Source organism: Mus musculus, chromosome 14, assembly GCF_000001635.26.
Source record: "Mus musculus strain C57BL/6J chromosome 14, GRCm38.p6 C57BL/6J".
NCBI lineage: Eukaryota > Metazoa > Chordata > Mammalia > Rodentia > Muridae > Mus > Mus musculus.
In genome coordinates this window covers 74,841,540-74,860,263 of record NC_000080.6, presented here as the reverse complement: position 1 = coordinate 74,860,263, position 18,724 = coordinate 74,841,540, and the positions used below count along the sequence as shown (strand labels likewise).

Sequence of the window (18,724 nt, the reverse complement as noted above, 5' to 3'; positions counted from 1 at the left end):
CTTCCACTACGTGAGTCTCATAGAATGAACTCAGCTATCAGGTGTTGTTTACTAAGCCATCATGGTGCTCCCAATAGTCTTTTGTTAAAGAATTATTTTTATTTTATGCCTATTGTTTTTGTCTGCTTATGTGTCTGTGAACTAAGTGTGAGCCTGGTGCCTTTGATGTCAGAAGAGGGTGCCAGATCCCTTGGAACTGGAGTTATAGATGGTTGGGATCTCCATGTGGATGCTGGGAACTGAACCCAGGTCCTCTGCAAGAGCAAAAAGTCTCTTAACCACTGAGCTATCTCTCCAGCCCCTCTTTTATTTTTTTTAAACAAATTTATTTTACTTTTATTTTTAGCATTTATTATTTAGAAGGCGAGTGCCATGGCATGCGTGTGGATGACATTTACTGTCATCGGTTCTCTGCATCAACTATGTGCATTCCAGGCATTGAACTCAGGCTGTCAGCCTTGATGGGCAGTGCCTTTACCCGCTGGCCCATCTGACTAGCCCTGCTAGTCCTAATATGGACTGGAGCCCCAAGCTGTAAAACCCTTCCCAGATTTACTCATTTTAAATAGCTGCAACCTCCTGTTGTTTGATCTCTGCCTCAGTTTCTCCTTACCCTCAGTTCTATTATGATGGATTCTGCTAAAATGTCACCAGTTAACAGCCTTTTGCTGACCAGTCTTCATCATAGTAGTGTCTCTATCAGACTGTTTGATTCTTGCTAGTGTGAAAGGTAAACAATGCTATTCATGTAATTACAATTTATGTTACTTTAATTGAAACAATGTTGCATTGCTTTATGCACAGGAGCCCTTGGCATGCTCTTCTGTGTGTTCTATCTCTCCATATTTTTGGTGGTGGGGCTGCAGACTGAACCCAGGACTTCACATGTCACGGGACTTTCCCCAAGCCACATCACCAGCCCTAGTCTTACTAAGAGTAGCATCTCCTTATCTTTGTATAGGAAGAGTCTGTTGGTTTGTGAATGGAATGGCTGCTGTCCCTCATTCCCTCTCATGGGTTTTCTGATGGGGGAGTTATTTACCTGTTTTGTCTTAAGTATTGTGCTCATGGACCAAATTTATCTTCTTCCTTCAAGCTGTCTGGGAAGTCTTAAGTTCATGAGCATAAAGTTCCCAGTTTATCCTCCAGGTAACTGTCTGGCCTTCACTCTTCACAGTTGTGGCATGTGTTTCCTTCCTGTATTTGGCATCATGTCTATTTTTCCTATCACATCATTTTGTTTGTATGTGTGTGTGTGGGGGGGGTCCTGTGTGTTCGAATCACTCCACAGGCCTCTGTGCACTTGGCTGTGGAGTCTATTTTTACTGGTAGTTGTTCAGCAGACACTTTGGCTCTTAACAGACACAGTTGTTTTGTCTTGGTCTTGTATATCATAAGTTTTCTGGTGAATAAAACATTTTTTAAAATGTGGATTTTATATTTGTTGAAGATAAAAAGACATATTTCATCTCCATTAGAAGTGGACTCTAGTTGGAAAGTCAGTGCATATAATGAATGAGTGATAGTTATGGTATTTGTATATGTGAAAAGAGTTACATTCTTGCCTAAGATAATTTTCAAAATAGGTGAAAAGTTCCTTGTATGTATGTAGCCAGATTTATAAATCAGAGACCCAAAGTCTCACCAGCATCTTTGTTTCCCTTATGCGTGTGCTTCTGAATCTGCCCAAGAAATAGAAACCACAATAGAGGCACAAAGACAGCGATGCTGATAAAGTTTAGATCATAGCATTAAAGCAGGGACAAGGCGTCGAGGATGCTGGTGATGTGCCCACAGCATCAGGGATACTGGTGATGTGCCCACAGCATCAGGGATACTGGTGATGTGCAGATAGCATCAAGGATGCTGGTGATGTGCCCACAGCATCAGGGATGCTGGTGATGTGCCCACAGCATCAGGGATGCTGGTGATATGCAGACAGCATCAAGGATGCTGGTGATGTGCCCACAGCATCAGGGATACTGGTGATGTGCCCACAGCATCAGGGATGCTGGTGATATGCAGACAGCATCAAGGATGCTGGTGATGTGCCCACAGCATCAGGGATGCTGGTGATGTGCAGACAGCATGGAGGATCCTGGTGATGTACTGACAGAGTGTTCTTTCCTTTTTTTCCCATAGATCTATCTAAAAACAGACTGGTGGAAGTGCCAATGGAGCTGTGCCAATTTGTATCACTGGAAATTCTTAACCTGTATCACAACTGTATCAGAGTCATTCCTGAGGCCATTGTTAATTTGCAGATGTTGACCCACCTAAACTTGAGGTAGGTTTCACGTGGAAACTTTGCGATCGCCTTCATTCAGTGACCAACACAGAACCATCCTGCGTTCCTGTCTACCTTCCTTTCGATTCTTGATCACACTGGCAAGTAAACCATAGAGCTCATTAAGAATGACCTTTGTCCTAGATTTACAGGGTCTTTAGTGTTACTCTTTGTTGCTCAGGTGCTGGGCTTCCCCGGATGTCAGCAGGGCAGGGTCCTGAAAGGGAACGACTTATGTAGCATCACTGTGCCCTGTTTGATGGCGTGTGTAAGGATGCTAGTGTGCTATCTTCAAGAATTCATGCAGCTTTTGAAGGAAGAGGGGAGGTGAAACTGAAAAAGAATGATAGTTAAGGTGTTTCAAGAGGAAGGGGGAAAACCCATTCTTTGTAAGTTCAGTCTCTTTAAAAAAGTGACACAATCCTTTGATCCCAGCACTTGGGAGGCAGAGGCAGGTGGATCTCTGAGGTTGAGACCAGCCTGGTCTACAGAGTGAGTTCAGGACAGCCAGGGTGAGAGTTGGGGGTAGGGGGTCAGGGATTGAGTGCCCTAGGTAATTTTAATTCAATTGAATTAAGCCAGGGTTTGCTGAGCATGCCTCCCTCAGTCTACATTGGCTTCCCTCAGTCTACATTGTATAGCATCGTGTAACACTTTAATGCTGCAGACTAGCTCTAGGGTTTCAAGGACACTAATTGTTTTAAACCTTGGGTTTAGACTTTGCAGCTAGCTGGCTGCTCTGGTCAGGCCCTGCCTCTTTCAGGAGAGGGGATACAGTTGTTCTGCTCCCTGTACCTGAATGGAAACAACTTCCCAGGTTCCAGCCCAAGTCCTTCCTCGAGCTGCCAGCATTTTGGTGTGTAAGGGGTAGAGCCTAGTCAGAGAAGAGGCTTGTGCCGCATAACAAACACACTCAATTTTAAAGCTCAAAATTCCCAGCAAGCCAGACACAGTGGCTCTTTATAACAGATAATGACACCAGCGGGCTTCTTGTTCTTCTGGTTTCCATTTTGTTTTAGTTGGCTCCTGAAAAATTAGAGGCCTTCTGCTTTGTTTGTAGCCGAAACAGCAAAGAGGGCTGCCATCATGAGTCTAGGAATGTACATTTTCCCCTCAAGGTTAAAAACATTCCGAGGTGCAGTTGTCATTAGCTTTAATTTATTATTATTATTATTATTATTTAAAAAAAATAAAATGTAAGGTACTGTTAGGGTAGTCTGCAGGTTCACCTAGCTAATTTTCAGTTCCACAGGTTTCTGGTTAGTCTGTCTAGCTTCACCTACAGCAGAAGCCTGCTCCCCAGGACTTGTCTGGGAGCCGACACAGCAGTGTCTGTAGTTTCTGGTTCCCTGACTTCTCAAGAGATTTATTCATGAACTACAATTGTTGCCAAAGCCAATGCAGCCCTTGTGCTTACTTACCCACTTCTGTTCTGTTATAGCATTTTTATCCTAATAGTTAGCTTACGATAGTAAGTAAATTAGTGTAACATAGCTTCATGTTAAGTCCATGTGCACCAGAACTTTGGGGCATAGTTGACTATAAAATCTTAAAAATGTTGGTGATCTAATCTTAATTGTTTTTTTTTTTTTTTAATATTAATGTTGAGTGTGTTCTGAGGAGTTCTAGGTTGCGCTCATTTGAGAGTGAATTATTGCTGCCCTCAGATGAGTAGAAAGGATAGAATCAAGCCTGGGCCTCGGAATTCTTGACTGGAAAGGGACTGGAGAAATGCCTCTGCAGTTAGGATCACTGGCTGCTTTTCCAGAGGACCAAGGTTCAATTCCTGTCACTCACGTAGGGTCTGTAACTCCAGTTCCCGGAGTCCAGTGCCCTCTTCTGGTACCAAGACTGCAAGGAGTATACAGAAATGCATGCAAACAAATTACCCATACACATAAAATAGTCTAAAAACAGTTAAAAACTTAAAAAAAGAGAGAGAGAGAGACTAAGAACCTATTGGCGATGAACACAGACTAATGCAGTGGGCGTTCTGTGGTGAATTTCTGCATGAGGGATGGGGAAACTGCTAAATGTACTTTGTGGCTTGCTTAATTTCACCATGGTGTCTCATCTCCCAGTTTTATTTGTAATTTTAAATTTTTGTCTGTTTTTCCTTTCCTACATTTCCTACCGTGAATATTAGCAGGGCCGAGACCGTTCAGGTTCTTGCACTGAGCCTGTGATCTTTGAAGGAGCACGCTATAAGGAATGAAAGATAAGAAAGAGCCTGTCTCTTACTGCTTTATGTGAGGAAGTATCAAACATATACGGCAGCCTCTGAGCTTTTTAAAAGGCTACGCACTGCTGCTACTACTGCTATTGCTGCTTCCTCTTCCTCTTCCACTTCCTCTTCCTCCCCCTCCTCTTCTATTTCATTATATCTTAAATTTCTTTTGTGTGCGGCAAGTACTGTGCACTGTGGTGTGTGTGTGTGTGTGTGTGTGTGTGTGTGTGCGCGCAGGTCAGAGGGCAACTTAACAGCAGTCACTTCTTTCATTTATCTTTGTGGGTCCTGGGGATTGAACTCAGGTCCCCAGACTTAGTTGCAAGTGCCTTTAGCCCATGAGCCATTTTGAGAACCCAACATACTAAACTTCCTGGGTTTTCTGTGATCAACCATTCTGACCAAGGGTAACTCGGGTTTGTTTGGCTTACAGCTAGCTTACTGTCCATCATGGAGGGGCGTCTGGTCTGTAGCTCTAGGCAAGAGCTGATGCAGAGGCCATGGAAGGGTGCTGCTTACAGGCTTGCTTCCTCTGCCTTGCTCAGTCTGCTTTCTTACACAACCCAGGACCACCTGCCCAGGGGCAGTACCACCCACAGTGGGCTGGGCCCTCCCCCATTAGGCCAGTTTCAGGGTGACATTTTTGATGCCCGTATATGAATATGTAAATATGAAATGATGATGAGGGAGGTTTTGAGTGTTACGTTGTTATTCAGTTAGAGTCCTTAATTGCTGCTTGAGTAACCGATTTCGGAGCTGTACTTGCTAGTACTACCTGTCTTTGAGCTTCCGTTATTTCTAGGCTTGGGAATGGTTTTGGTAGGATGAATATCACACTGCTCTTGCCTGAGATTTCTTTGTTTGTTTTTGTTTGTTTTTGAAACAGTAGGTGACTAGCAAATTTGTTTACTTACAAATATGTATAACCTTGTCTAGACAATGCTGTTGAGTTACATCACAACACTTGAGTCTTCTGTGTGACAGACAGCTTCCTGACTCAGACTGGCCCTGACTCCAGCTGGCTGCAAGCTAGTAACCGGAGGGGCTTAGGAGGTCATATCTGGGCGACAACCTTAACAAATACGGGGGTCTTTGAATTTAAATATCCATTCTTTGGCTGTATGTGTGGAACAGCTTGGGAGTCTGATTTCTGCTTTCAACGTGTGTTCTAGGGATTGAAGTTAGGAGCCCAGGTTGGCGGACAGAACCCTAGAGCCATTTGCTGCCCTGAGTCCTCTCCTTTTATAAGCAACTAAAACATTTTCTTTTCTGTGGTGCTTGGTGCTTGGTGCTTGGTTCTCATTCATTCATATTCTCTCTCTCTCTCTCCCTCCCTCTCTCCCTCGCCCTCCCCCCTCCCCCCTCCTTCTCTCCCTCTCCTTTTCCCTCACCCCCCCCCCTATCGTCTATTAATTAGGAAGACTCTTTAGATAAAGTGGTACAGATAAACCGCCTTCCCAGATCTTGTTCCTGTACTTAACATCAAGCACTCCTCTGTTTCGTTTTAAGTGTTGTTTCATTCATTTTCTTTTGTTTCTGTGACAGTGGGGATCAAACTGAGCACTGTCCTCAGAACGCTTGTGCTCTGTCACAGAGCCTCAGGGACAGCCCTGTTCTTGCTATATTTAAAATTTCTCCTTTTCTTAATAAATTATAAGCAGGACTTGCTAATTTTGTACATTCTAAAATAGAAAAAGATCCCATATAAAGATACTTTGAGTTTATGGCAAACGTTCAAAGTTGGTTCCATCCCCTGAGAAACATTGTATATTATGGCCGTGTAGGCGGCCATAAATATTTGACAACAGTCATGGTCATGACAGTGGTGGTGGTGATGATGATGATGGTGGTGGTGGTGGTACTGGTGGAGGAGCAGGGACATGTTGCAGCTGCCTAGCCAGGTTCTTGGCTGGTAGAATCTCTTGGTGCAATCTGCAATTTTCAAATAGCTGCTTTGTGCCAAAGACCCTCTCGTCTCTCAAGAGGCAGGACTAATTCACACGTGAAAACATCTTTACCATGAACTGCAGTTAGAAACATGAAAGTGTTTCCCGAATTTCTCACACGATGGAAATGTAACATTTGTGGTAAACATTGATGTGTTGCTGTTTATGTAGCCCGTGTTTGAATCGTCGAGGCTTTTCATCTTTGCTTTTTGGTGTTCACAACCAAAGGTTATGTTAGTTTAGTGTATGTGCCCCCTGTGTCTTCCTGTTTGAAAATGTCTTTGTCCAAGAAACGTGGCCAAGAACAATAAAACTGATTCAGCAAGCCTGCTGCTCTATAGCAACAGGCACTTAGAGCTGACACCACACAGGCAAGCCTGAAAATCTATTTTAAACGGCTGGAAAGGTGTCAGAGTACCAGAAGAAGCTCAAACAGCCCAGAAGAGCACAGGACCTGGCAGCAGTTGGTGTTGTGAATCTTAGAACGCAGACTTTGGCATAGCAGGCTCATTTCAGAGAAGGGAGGTGTGAAAGACTCAACTTCTTTATAGCATTTAATCAGACTGCTTCCAGGATGAAGGGCGTGGGTTTCCGATTCTCAGAGGAAACGCGACCAGCTGGGCCTGGATTGCTCCTCAGAAACCCGTGCTCCCTCAGCTTAGCTGGAATTGGTTTGGAGCTATTGCCAGTGTAGAGGTTTGTCTGGTCCACAAGATGTTATTACACTGGAAAAGGAATGTATTTTGGCTGCCATCTCTGCTGCCCGGTATCCCTTTTGGCTGCTAAACAATGTGCAAAAAGAGCCAACTTCCTGATAGTCACAGAACCCGTATCCCCACATTCCTCTGAGGCTCCTTCTCTGAAAGAATCTTTAATCCCCTGGACACTCACTCTCTTACTGAGGGACCCTGGGCCAGGGCAGCTTTAGAAAGCACAGTTGTTTCATTTTTGTTGTTGTTGTTGTGAAACAAAAATTAATGTCCATCATTCTCTTGCCTTGTGCCATTGTGTGTGTCATTTCTAAAGAAGCCAATGTGTCTCTTCTCTCTAGAAAATTGGAAAGTTGATACTGTTTCTCTGAGCTTGAAGTTTTGTTTCACTTACTACAAATCCACATCTCCTTTTTATGAAGCTCTAATCAAAAGGAAAGTGAGAGCATCTTTGTGCACACATGTATGTGTGCTTGTGTATCTGTGTGTGTATTTTTGTGTGTGCTTGCGTATCTGTGTGTGTATGTATGTGCGTGTGTGGACATGTACACATGTATGTGCGTATATGATGGTTATGTTGTATCTTACGAAATCTCAGATACATAGAAACACCAAAACACAGTGAACCAGATTGGCGTTCAATAATATTAATCTTAAAAAAAATTTGAAAACACTTTCCATGGAACAGTAGACGTGAAAGAGGCCACTGGGACATGCAGGCTACATAGCACAGCTGTCTACATATGTCCTAAGCCTTTCTAGGGTTCCCAGGCATTTGCTCATATGGTTGAACATATAGGCAGCGGACCCTAAACTTTTGGGTGTGTTTATTAAATTGTGTGTAAAGTGCGTGTAACTGTATGTCTCTTTGTTTTGTGCTGGCAGGCTACCAAACACAAGTAAATTAATAATGGGATATTTCTTATCAAATGCCATTCCTTTTAGCATAGCCCGTCCTTGGCAAGGCTTCCGCGGAGGGTTTTTCCACGGTGCACACCTGATCCCAGATGTTCTAGCTCACTGTTTGCATTGGGAGAAAGCAAGCTGCAACACAAAGGCGACATTATGCTCCCAGCAGAAGCAAGGCTGAGTTCGCTGGCTTTGTTTCCTGCTCTGTTTCTGATCTTCACAGGGATGTGAAGATCTTTGTGCCCCGAGTAGCTCTCTGGAAGTGAGGGGTGCTTATTTGCTATTCACTGCAGACATTTCTCTTCACGTATGGCAATTCTCAATGTTTTTTTCTGAGGTCCCACATGAGCAAGCTCAAAATTGCGATCATTTTTCTAACTAGACCTGTAAAAGCCCTGTGAAACATTGCCACTACATCAATAATCAACTAATTACATTTCCTGTAAAACTCCTGCAGTTAATACGCTATCTTATAAATAGTGATATGAATGAGAGGAGGGATTGGAGAAAAAGAACATACATGCATGTACACATAAATGTATATATGTGCATATCATATATGTGTTTACATATATTATATATGTATATAATGATGTATTTTATAAAAAAAAGCAGAGGAAGCCAGGGATATGTTTGATAAGAGTGAGGTTTGGTGAGATGGATGGCGGTACCTGTGCAGGTCCATGCTGAGGCATCCCTTCCCGGTGAGGTACCAGCCACACACACAATGAGGGTGGGTAGGGCATGGGGAGGGGAGTAGAGACAGAGAAAGGCAGTGGGGGAGAGAGAGAGAGAGAGAGAGAGAGAGAGAGAGAGAGAGAGAGAGAGAGAGAAAGAGAGAGAGAGTGCTCCACCCCCCCACCACCCCCAGCCCAAGAACATGCATGGGATGTGGGTGGTTAGAGGCAGGCCATGAACACATGGAGAGAGAGACTGGAGGGGATGGGGAGAGAAGCAATAGAGAGTGAAGAGGGTAAGAGAGGGTAAGAAGTGAGGAAGGGGCATACAGCCCCTTTTATAGTGAGTCAAGTGTACCTGGCTATTGCCAGGTAACTGTGGGGGCAGAGCCTAGAAGAAATGCTACCCTATAATATATATATATATATATATATATATATATATATATATATATATATATATATATATATATATTGGGTCTGTGGAATAATCATTGTCCTCATCTCCAGCAGCACCTTGTAGTCATGACAACCCCCAGTGAGCCCCTGGGCAGCCTTTGTAGTAGGTGTGAGGCAGAAGAGGGATTTTTCCCAAGTCACTGAGTGACAGAAACGGGTGGTACTGAGCACTTGAACGCCATCTCTGCTACATTCCATGCACTGTAGAACTATTTTGCTAGGGAGATTTTCAGGGACAGCCCAAGTATAAAAACAAGAAGCCTTTGTATTTGAAGGTAGCATGGTCCTTCCTTGTATTCTTCAGACTGTAAATTCCTGCATTCTTTTAGTTATGTTTTTTTTTTTTTAAGTTTGTTTTTGAGCCAGGACTGTCTTGGAACTTGAGACCAGGCTTGCTTCACACTTCAAACTCACAGAGCTATGTCCACCTCTCTTCTAGAATATGCTCCAAGTGACTTAAGGGTACCCCAAAGGGCTTCACCCACCTTCTCAAAACCCATAACTTCTTCTGTTCTAAGATCACCACCCAGGTGCCCCGAGCCTTTAACACATGACCTTTGGGGGTCACATATGACCTTCGAGGGTTAGTTGTCCAGACCGTACTATATACTGTACTTTTAAATCACGCTTAAATTGTTTCTACTTCTCAGGATCATTCTGACCAGTGAGCTTTAACTTCTATAGAGTTGCTTTACGGTACCTTTTAAAAATGTAATTTGAATTTGATTCATTATTTCAAGCTATGTTTCCTGTTTGTAGATTCTTTAGATTGTTCAAGATTTTCCTTATAGCCTGTGTAATTAGTTCCATGAGTAATTCATGCGGGGGTGGGGGGGGGTGGGGAGAATACATATACATGTAAAAAAAAAAAGTTGTCAGCTCCAGATTTAAAAGTTACTCATTTCTCCTCCTCTGCAACACCTTTTTTGTTTGTAGCTGGTGTTTTATTGAGACTTTCGTTGCTGGGATTAAATAACTGAGCAAGACATCCTGAGGATGGAAAGCTTTGTTTCAGCCCAGGGTTCACATGGGATCCAGCTCAAGGGCAGGTCCCAAGGCCTGACACTATTACTAAGGCTATGGAACGCTCACAAATGGGACCTAGCATGACCGTACTCCGAAAGACCCAACAAGCAGCTGAAAGAGTCAGATGCAGATATTTGCACCCAACCAATGGACAGAAGCTGCTGACCCCTGTTGTTGAATTAGGGAAAGGCTGAAAGAAGCTGAGGAGAAGGGTGATCCTGTAGGAGGACCAGCAGTCTCAATTAATCTGGACCCCCAAGATCTCTCAAACACTGGACCACTAAAGAGACAGCATGCACCAGCTGATATGAGGCCCCCAACACACATACAGTAGAGGACTGCTGGGTCTGTGTTCATTCAGAAATGATGCACCTAACCCTCAAAAGACTGGAGGCCCCAGGGAGTTTAGAGGTCAGGTTGGGTGGATGGTGGGAACATCCATGTGGAGACAGAGGTGTGGGGAGGAGGTATGGGATATGGAACAGTCTCAGAGAGTGGATGGGAGATGGGGGAGGGGAATAAAATATGGTGTGTAAGAAAATACATTAATGAAGAAGAAGAAGAAGAAGAAGAAGAAGAAGAAGAAGAAGAAGAAGAAGAAGAAGAAGAAGAAGAAGAAGAAGAAAGCAGCTCATGTGGACCCTTGTCCTGTGGGAGTGGGAGAGCAGGGTTGCTCTCCTTCTAGCCGCCTGGAAGCAGCTGGAGAGGATGCCTGTGCTAATGGGCTTCTTCCTCCTGCCTTGTTTCCTCTTGGGTCCTTAGCCTATGGGCTGGCGTCGCCTACATTCTTGGCACTAGTTCAGAATTCTATCATGATGTGGATGAGTTGCACAGCAGTGAGCTCATTGAACAGGGCTATAGATGGAGAAAATATTTCCCAGAGGTTACAGATTCTTTCACGTCTAGATCAAGTATTGTAAGGAGTGTGAGGGTCCCGTTGGCTGCAGGTGGCGAAGCAGAACCACAGAATGACCTGTGTGCTTTGAGAGTTCACTTGCTTTTAGTTAGTAAGTTGAATGAGAGCCCTACAGGGAGTTCAGGCAACTACTTAGGAGCACTCTCCACTTGTAGATGATGTCTTCCATGAGGCCACTGTGTCCTTTAGCCAGAATGTACCCTGGAAAATAGCTTAACTTCCCTGTGGTGACCATTGAGTGTTTGGTTACAGTGATCTTAGATAGAATCCATAGCACTAGCCAGGAATCCTTTATCGTTGTCTAAAGGAAGTTTCTCTTCTTTATTCCTTGGAAGTCACCAAACTTTTATACTTAGCTCTCCAGAAATCCCATAGGAAGGCTCTATAGCTTATATACTGCAGAAAAATACTATCACAGGTAGTATATAATTGGTTGTAGTTCAGAGTGATGTTGCCTGGTCCTGACAGGGAGGAAGCAGAACTGTTTATATACCTTTTTGTGGGGCAATGGGCTATGCACAGATAGCTTGGTTTCCAGTCGAGACTAGATCTTGAACCCCGGGAACCGGTAGTGGTAATTCACTTACATGGGACAGAAGGAGTTCTCTCATGAAACCAGGCTGTCTGCGCGTAGCCCATTGCCCCACACCTTTCATAATTTCAGGAGCTTTGCATAGCTTCATGAGCAGAAAAATTTGCATAGCTTCAGGAGCTGTGGGAAATAGTGAGATTTTGTTTGGTAATGATGCCAGCAATGTTTCCCTTCCTTGATCACCCTTTCCTGGGGCTTTTCTGCTTCTTCCTCTTTCTTCTCAGCTCTGAAGTCTGAATATTCTCTCTTCCTGCACTTATTTAAAGTTGGAGTTTCCCAAAGCTTTGGTCCCTACAGCTACCTCTAAGACCTCCTGTCTCACAAGTCTCAACTTTATTCTCCATCTGTTTGGCTCCCTTGAACATCACTCCTTCCTTCCTTCCTTGCCTACCATCCCGGTTCTCTTGGATGTCTCATTTATACCTCAAAATCCAGCATGAGCCAAACTTAAGTGTAGAGGTTTGAATGAGGATGGCCCTGTAGACTCCTATGTTTAAATACTTGGTCCCCAGTTTCTGAGGCTGTTTGGGAAGGCTTAGGGGGTATGGCCTTACTGGATGAGGTGCGTCACGTGTGTGTGTGTGTGTGTGTGTGTGTGTGTGTGTGTGTGTGTGTTAGGGGTGGAGTTTGGGTTTGATGGTGGAGGCAGGCTTTGAGGTTTCATTAGCCACAGGCAATTCCCAGCTAGCTCTCTTTGTTTCCTGCTTGTGGTTCAGCCTGCTACTTCCGCTCTGACGTCATGGACCAGTGTACCTCCGGAACCGTAAGCCAGAGGAGGTTTTCTCTGTGTTGCCTTGGTTGTGGTGTTTTACCACAGCTATGGAAAAGTAACTAAGACTAAGGTCATTTCTTATGTACCTTGGCTTCTTTCTCGCTTTCTTTGATGTTTTTATTCTTCTCTGTCACAACGGCTGGTGATCTCAGAATTATCCTGACCCCTTTCCTTCATCCTCTTTTGCAGGGACCAATCATTAACTATTACTAGTGCAGCGTTTTATTGCTTCCGGCCGGAAAGTCTGTGCCTTTCTCTCGCCATCTTCTGGGTTGCTTGTGCTGTTCCTAAATCTCAGAGTGAATGCATGGAGGGATGACCCATGAGCTTTGATAAACCTGTTACTAAGAAAGCAGGTGGGTATTAAGAATTTGCTGGCCACTCTGCCTAGCTTATTTGTCGAGTTAGAGGCCAATGAAGGAACCTGTCACAAAAACCAGGGTGGATGACATACACATGCGAGCACACATACACACCACACACACACACACACACACACACACACACACACACACACACACACACGCACACCCTCCCTGCAAACACATACAACAGTATAACCCCCAAACCTATGTTGCTGGTTTTGAAAGTGTTTGATAAATTAACATTCTCACGTATAGTACTTTTTCTTGGAAGATTCTTCCTTGATTTTAAGCATGTATTTTCATTTTAAATGAAGCACATTTCAAGCTGGAGTTTTTACAGTGACTGCCACGCTCTTTGAATTTAACGAGCTTGGTCGTAAGGAGAGAAGTGATCTGAGGCCGAGGCATTATCTAATCAAACTGTGGTTATTTTTTAGCAGTGGTTGCTACCCAGTTGGGCTGTAAACATATGGAATATTTTAAGCAGTGAGTTATTTATACTCAAGAGGAGACTGATGGGCTGTTATTGTGGGAAACCAGTACAGTTGCAGTCCCCAAATATGGTACAGGCAGGCACAGCTGAAAGGCTGTGCAGCAGCTACTGCAGAATCGTGCTGAATGCTGAGGCCTGCCTTTGAAGATTTAGTCTGGGGGCCTGAATTTGGTTGAGTTCTCCTTTCAAACTGAATCCCTGACCTGCTGCAAACATGCGTTTTATATGTGTGGGCATGAAATTAATTGGCATAGTTTCCAAGAACCCAGTTCAAGTCATAATTGAAATAATCATGTGCGTTTCTAGTTTTAAGGCATTTTAAGATTGCAGATGACAGGAGTGGCAAGGCTGTAGTTATCACAGTTGCTCTCAAAGTGAGGTTTAAACTTGGGCTCCCAGATTGGGTGTGTGCATTGAACTTGAACTCAATCCTTTCTCTGGGCTGAGGTTAGTGAAGAATAGTAGAACACGTGAGACCCTGGGTTCAAAACTTTCAGATTGAAGTATTTATGTAAGATATTTCTTTTGTTCTACAATGAGGCATAAGTATAGTGTTTATTTGATTTTAGATTTATAGCATAAAATTAAAGTGCATCCATACTATCACGAGGTAACTCAAAGGCAGCTTTTGTAGTTAATTGTCACACATTCCTGTGGGAAGGAAGGGCCTGGGGTTAGGAGTGCTATGCTGGCTGGGGGGGGGGGGGGGGGGGAGGGGGGGGGAGGTGGGGGAGGGGGGAAGTACTCAGTCATTAAGGGAAGGCAGGGTGAGAAGCTTTGCAGGAAGCAGGAAGCAGGAAGCAGGAAGCAGGAAAATGAATGGGTCCTCTATGGATATTGTTCACTGCCCTGTGTGTATGAAAACTAGCAAGTGCTATATGCAAAACAGAAGACAGCAATGATGCTTTCAGGGAAGGCGAGCAGATCTCACAGCAGGTGAGGTAATCCCTCAGCCAAGGAAACGTCCTGGCTAAAGCAATGGCTGCTTCCTGCAGATCAGGTGCCCAGCACAGACAGTCATCCTCCAGCAGTCAGTCCAGGTGTTTATGCCCTCTCTCTGCTAGGAGCTGCCAAGGCTAAGTCTGGTGTGGCCACACTGAAACCAGTCTAGTGACTCCAGCCCTGAGGTGTTTTCTTATCAGTTCTGTGGAGATTAAATAATTTCACATCACTGTTTCTATAACTGTCTGAAGACCTAGAAGTATATCCCAGGGTTCTTGTTTTGCTAGAGAATGAACGGGTGGATGACTGCAGGGAAAAACTCATTGACTGTCTGGACTAAAGACAGGACTTGGCTGGGGGCAGAGCCCAGTTTGGCAGGTCTTTGATTCTATTTATTTTTAGCTTGTATGTTTTCACTGATTGAAACATAGAATCTTATTTTAATCTTTTTTTTCCTGTTAGAGCGTAGGAAAGTCTTATTTACTAAACGGAGTAATTATTATACTCTTTAATAGTATAAAATGTCTTAGGTAAAATTCTCCTAATTGTCCTACAGGTTTTTAATGTGCCTGTTTGACTTGGGGCATCTGGATGATTTCCATACTTAATAAGTAGTTATGTCTTTTAGGTCTCCAGTGGTGTCTCCCCTGCCCTTGCTAGTCAGTGCTTAAAATCAGTTGGAATTTTAAGCAATTAAGGACAATGAGTTGAAGTAGCTGAGCACTTATCTGCTCTATTGTTAACTCTCCTTATAAACCATATTAGTAGTAAGATATGGATGGCTTTGCTTTCATTTAGTGTTTGGCCAAGCACTTTTGCATCTAGAAGCTCCTACTAGGTAGATCTTTTAAAATATCTTCTATGTTTGTTTGTTTGTTTATTTATGTGTGTGCACATGTGTGAGTCATTTAGCATATGTGGAGATTTGAAGACCACTTTCTGCAGTCTGTTTCTTCTCTTCTGCTATTGGTCCTGAAGATTCAATTCAGATTATCAGTATTGGTGGTAAGCTCCTTCAACTGCTGAGCCATCTTACCAGACCATGGTAGCTCTTACTATGTTCATTTTTTAGCTAGCAAGGCCTTAGAGATTAAATGGTGTGCCTCAGCCTATAGAAATGAAGGCTTTGGCAAAGGTGGGATTCAGTCCCTCCCTCGTGGTTCCGGAATTGGTATTCATTCTGCACAGTAACACAAAGGTCATAGCAGATAAATTGTTGATAAGCATTTCCTATGAATTACTTCTGAGTCATTTCTAAGTCAGTTTATTAAGGGAAGAACATGTACACACACAGTTATATTTTGTATTATTCCTTGATAGTGAAATCAGATAAAGAATATTACATGTCTATGGTTTAAAAAATTTTTTTCAAGAAAAATATCTCTAAAATAAACCAACAAAAAGTAATTAATTTAGGCCTTCAAAATGGACACTGATAAGTTCTTCAGTCAAGATACATATAAATAATACTCTCTTAAAAGTAAACCCATCAGAAACATCTTGGCCTGTGAATCCCTTAATTTAGGAAGGCAGTGTTGAGGTTTGGTCTTTTGCTGTGTATTGTAATGCTAAATACTGGCCCCCAAAGTTGCTTGTCCTCAGGAACAAGATTTTCTTGTACAGCAAGGGATGTTATATAGCCTTGCTCATTAGTTTAAAACCATTGGTTGAGTAAAGATGTCTACAGCCTATAGCTGGGCAGAAGAGAGGTGGGCGGGGCTTCAGTTCTCTGGATGAGGAAAAGAGGGAACAGTGGATAGAAGGCACCATGGTGTAAAGAACTAGCCATGAAGGGGCAAAGTATCCATACCTTGGTCTTCTTTCTTCCCGAGCTTCATGTGTTTCACAAATTGTATCTTATATCTTGGGTATTCTAAGTTTCTGGGCTAACATCCACTTATCAGTGAGTACATATCATGTGAGTTCCTTTGTGATTGAGTTACCTCACTCAGGATGATGCCCTCCAGGTCCATCCATTTGCCTACGAATTTCATAAATTCATTCTTTTTAATAGCTAGTAGTACTCCATTGTGTAAATGTACCACATTTTCTGTATCCATTCCTCTGTTGAGGGGCATCTGGGTTCTTTCCAGCTTTTGGCTATTATAAATAAGGCTGCTATGAACATAGTGGAGCATGTGTCCTTCTTACCGGTTGGAACATCTTCTGGATATATGCCCAGGAGAGGTATTGCTGGATCCTCCGGTAGTACTATGTCTAATTTTCTGAGGAACCGCCAGACTGATTTCCAGAGTGGTTGTACAAGCTTGCAATCCCACCAACAATGGAGGAGTGTTCCTCTTTCTCCACATCCTCGACAGCATTTGCTGTCAACCTGAATTTTTGATCTTAGCCATTCTGAGTGGTGTGAGGTGGAATCTCAAGGTTGTTTTGATTTGCATTTCCCTGATGATTAAGGATGCTGAACATTTTTTCAGGTGCTTCTCAGCCATTCGGTATTCCTCAGGTGAGAATTCTTTGTTTAGCTCTGAGGCCCATTTTTTAATGGGGATATTTGATATTCTGGAGTCCACCTTCTTGAGTTCTTTGTATATTGGATATTAGTCCCCTATCTGATTTAGGATAGGTAAAGATCCTTTCCCAATCTGTTGGTGGCCTTTTTGTCTTATTGACGGTGTCTTTTGCCTTACAGAAGCTTTGCAATTTTATGAGGTCCCATTTGTGGATTCTTGATCTTACAGCACAAGCCATTGATGTTCTATTCAGGAATTTTTCCCCTGTGCCCATATCTTTGAGGCTTTTCCCCACTTTCTCCTCTATAAGTTTCAGTGTCTCTGGTTTTATGTGGAGTTCCTTAATCCACTTAGATTTGACCTTAGTACAAGGAGGTAGGAATGGATCAATTCGCATTCTTCTGCATGATAACCGCCAGTTGTGCCAGCACCATTTGTTGAAAATGCTGTCTTTCTTCCACTGGATGGTTTTAGCTCCCTTGCCAAAGATCAAGTGGCTTTGCCCCTTCTTGGAATTGGGAGCAAAGCACCCATGGAAGGAGCTACAGAGACAGAGTTTGGAGCTGAGACGAAAGGATGGACCATGTAGAGAATGCCATACCCGGGGATCCATCCCATAATCAGCCTCTAAACGCTGACACCATTTCATACACTAGCAAGATTTTCTGAAAGGACCCAGATATAGCTGTCTCTTGTGAGGCTATGCCGGGGCCTAGCAAACACAGAAGTGGATGCTCACAGTCAGCTTTTGGATGGGTCACAGGGCCCCCAATGGAGGAGCTGGAGGAAGTAACCAAGGAGCTGGGGGGATCTGCAACCCTATAGGTGGAACAATAATATGAACTAACCAGTACTCCCCCAGAGCTCGTGTCTCTAGGTGCATATGTATCAGAAGATGGCCTGGTCAGCCATCAATGGAAGAAGAGGCCCATTAGTCGTGTAGACCTTCTATGCCTCAGTACAGGGGAATGCCAGGGCCAAGAGGTGGGAGTGGGTGGGTGGGGGAGTGGGTGTGGGAGGGTGTGGGGGACTTTTGGTATAGCATTGGAAATGTAAATGAAATAAATACCTAATTAAAAAAAAAGACAGGCTAGAGTACAGATACATGTCAACAACAGCACATGTTTCAGGACTTAAGACTAATATACATTCCGTTAGTGAGCACTAAATCTTTATCACCCAGAGAAATATTTTCACATAAGAAAATTAGGTATGCGGATTGTAGTGTAGATATCCTGCACTTTATGTTTAATATCTACTTATAAGTGAGTACATACCATACATGTCCTTTTCGGTCTGTGTTACCTCACTCAGGATATTCTCTAGTTCCATCCATCTGCCTACAAAGTTCATGATGTCCTTGTTTTTAATAGGTGAGTAGTATTCCATTGTGTAAATGAACTACATTTTCTTTATCCGTTCTCAGTTGATGGACATCTGGGTTGTTTCCAGTTTCTGGCTATTATGCATAAAACTGCTATGAACAAAAAAAAAAAAAAAAAAAAAAAAAGAACTAGCCATGAGGGCTGCCCAGTCAGAGTAGGTGTGTCTCAGCAGGAGCACAGCAAGTCCTATCCTCGGGGTTAGTGATAGGGGAAGTAGATACTGAAAGCCATAGAGGGTTGATATCTACCCATGTGACTAAGGCTTGTTATAAATATAAAAGTTTGTGTGTCTTTTATCAGAGAACTGAATGATCCAAGGTGCAAGGTGGGGTAGAAACCCCCAAATTAATATTAAGTATTTACCACAACAAGAAAGGGCAAGGTGCTAGTGTGTGAGAATCCATCCTGTGTATTTGGCAGGAAACAAAAAAAGCCAGAGATGTTTTTGAGCCCTGTTACTTGGTTTATGATGAGGAGTTACTGAAAAAGTGACATCAGAGGACCAGGTAGGAGCCAGGCCTTCGTCCCTCTCCTCTCTCCCTGT

The 18,724-nt window shown here is 43.3% G+C and overlaps 1 protein-coding gene across 10 annotated transcripts in view; it reads left to right on the top strand.

Moving 5' to 3' along the window:
* Positions 1-18,724, top strand: part of Lrch1 (leucine-rich repeats and calponin homology (CH) domain containing 1) — a 193,335-nt gene that overhangs the window by 87,744 nt on the left and 86,867 nt on the right. For 9 of the 10 annotated variants that reach the window (XR_001781129.2, NM_001252132.1, NM_001033439.3 and 6 more), the window contains exon 2: positions 2,143-2,287. Coding sequence is in view for 8 of the 10 variants with exons in the window: in NM_001252132.1 (NP_001239061.1) it covers positions 2,143-2,287 (145 nt within the window). In the remaining 2 variants the exon portion in view is untranslated. Of the gene's footprint in view, positions 1-2,142; positions 2,288-11,838; positions 12,878-18,724 lie in introns of those variants that run through there. The other variant, XM_006519160.4, reaches the window with a different exon arrangement.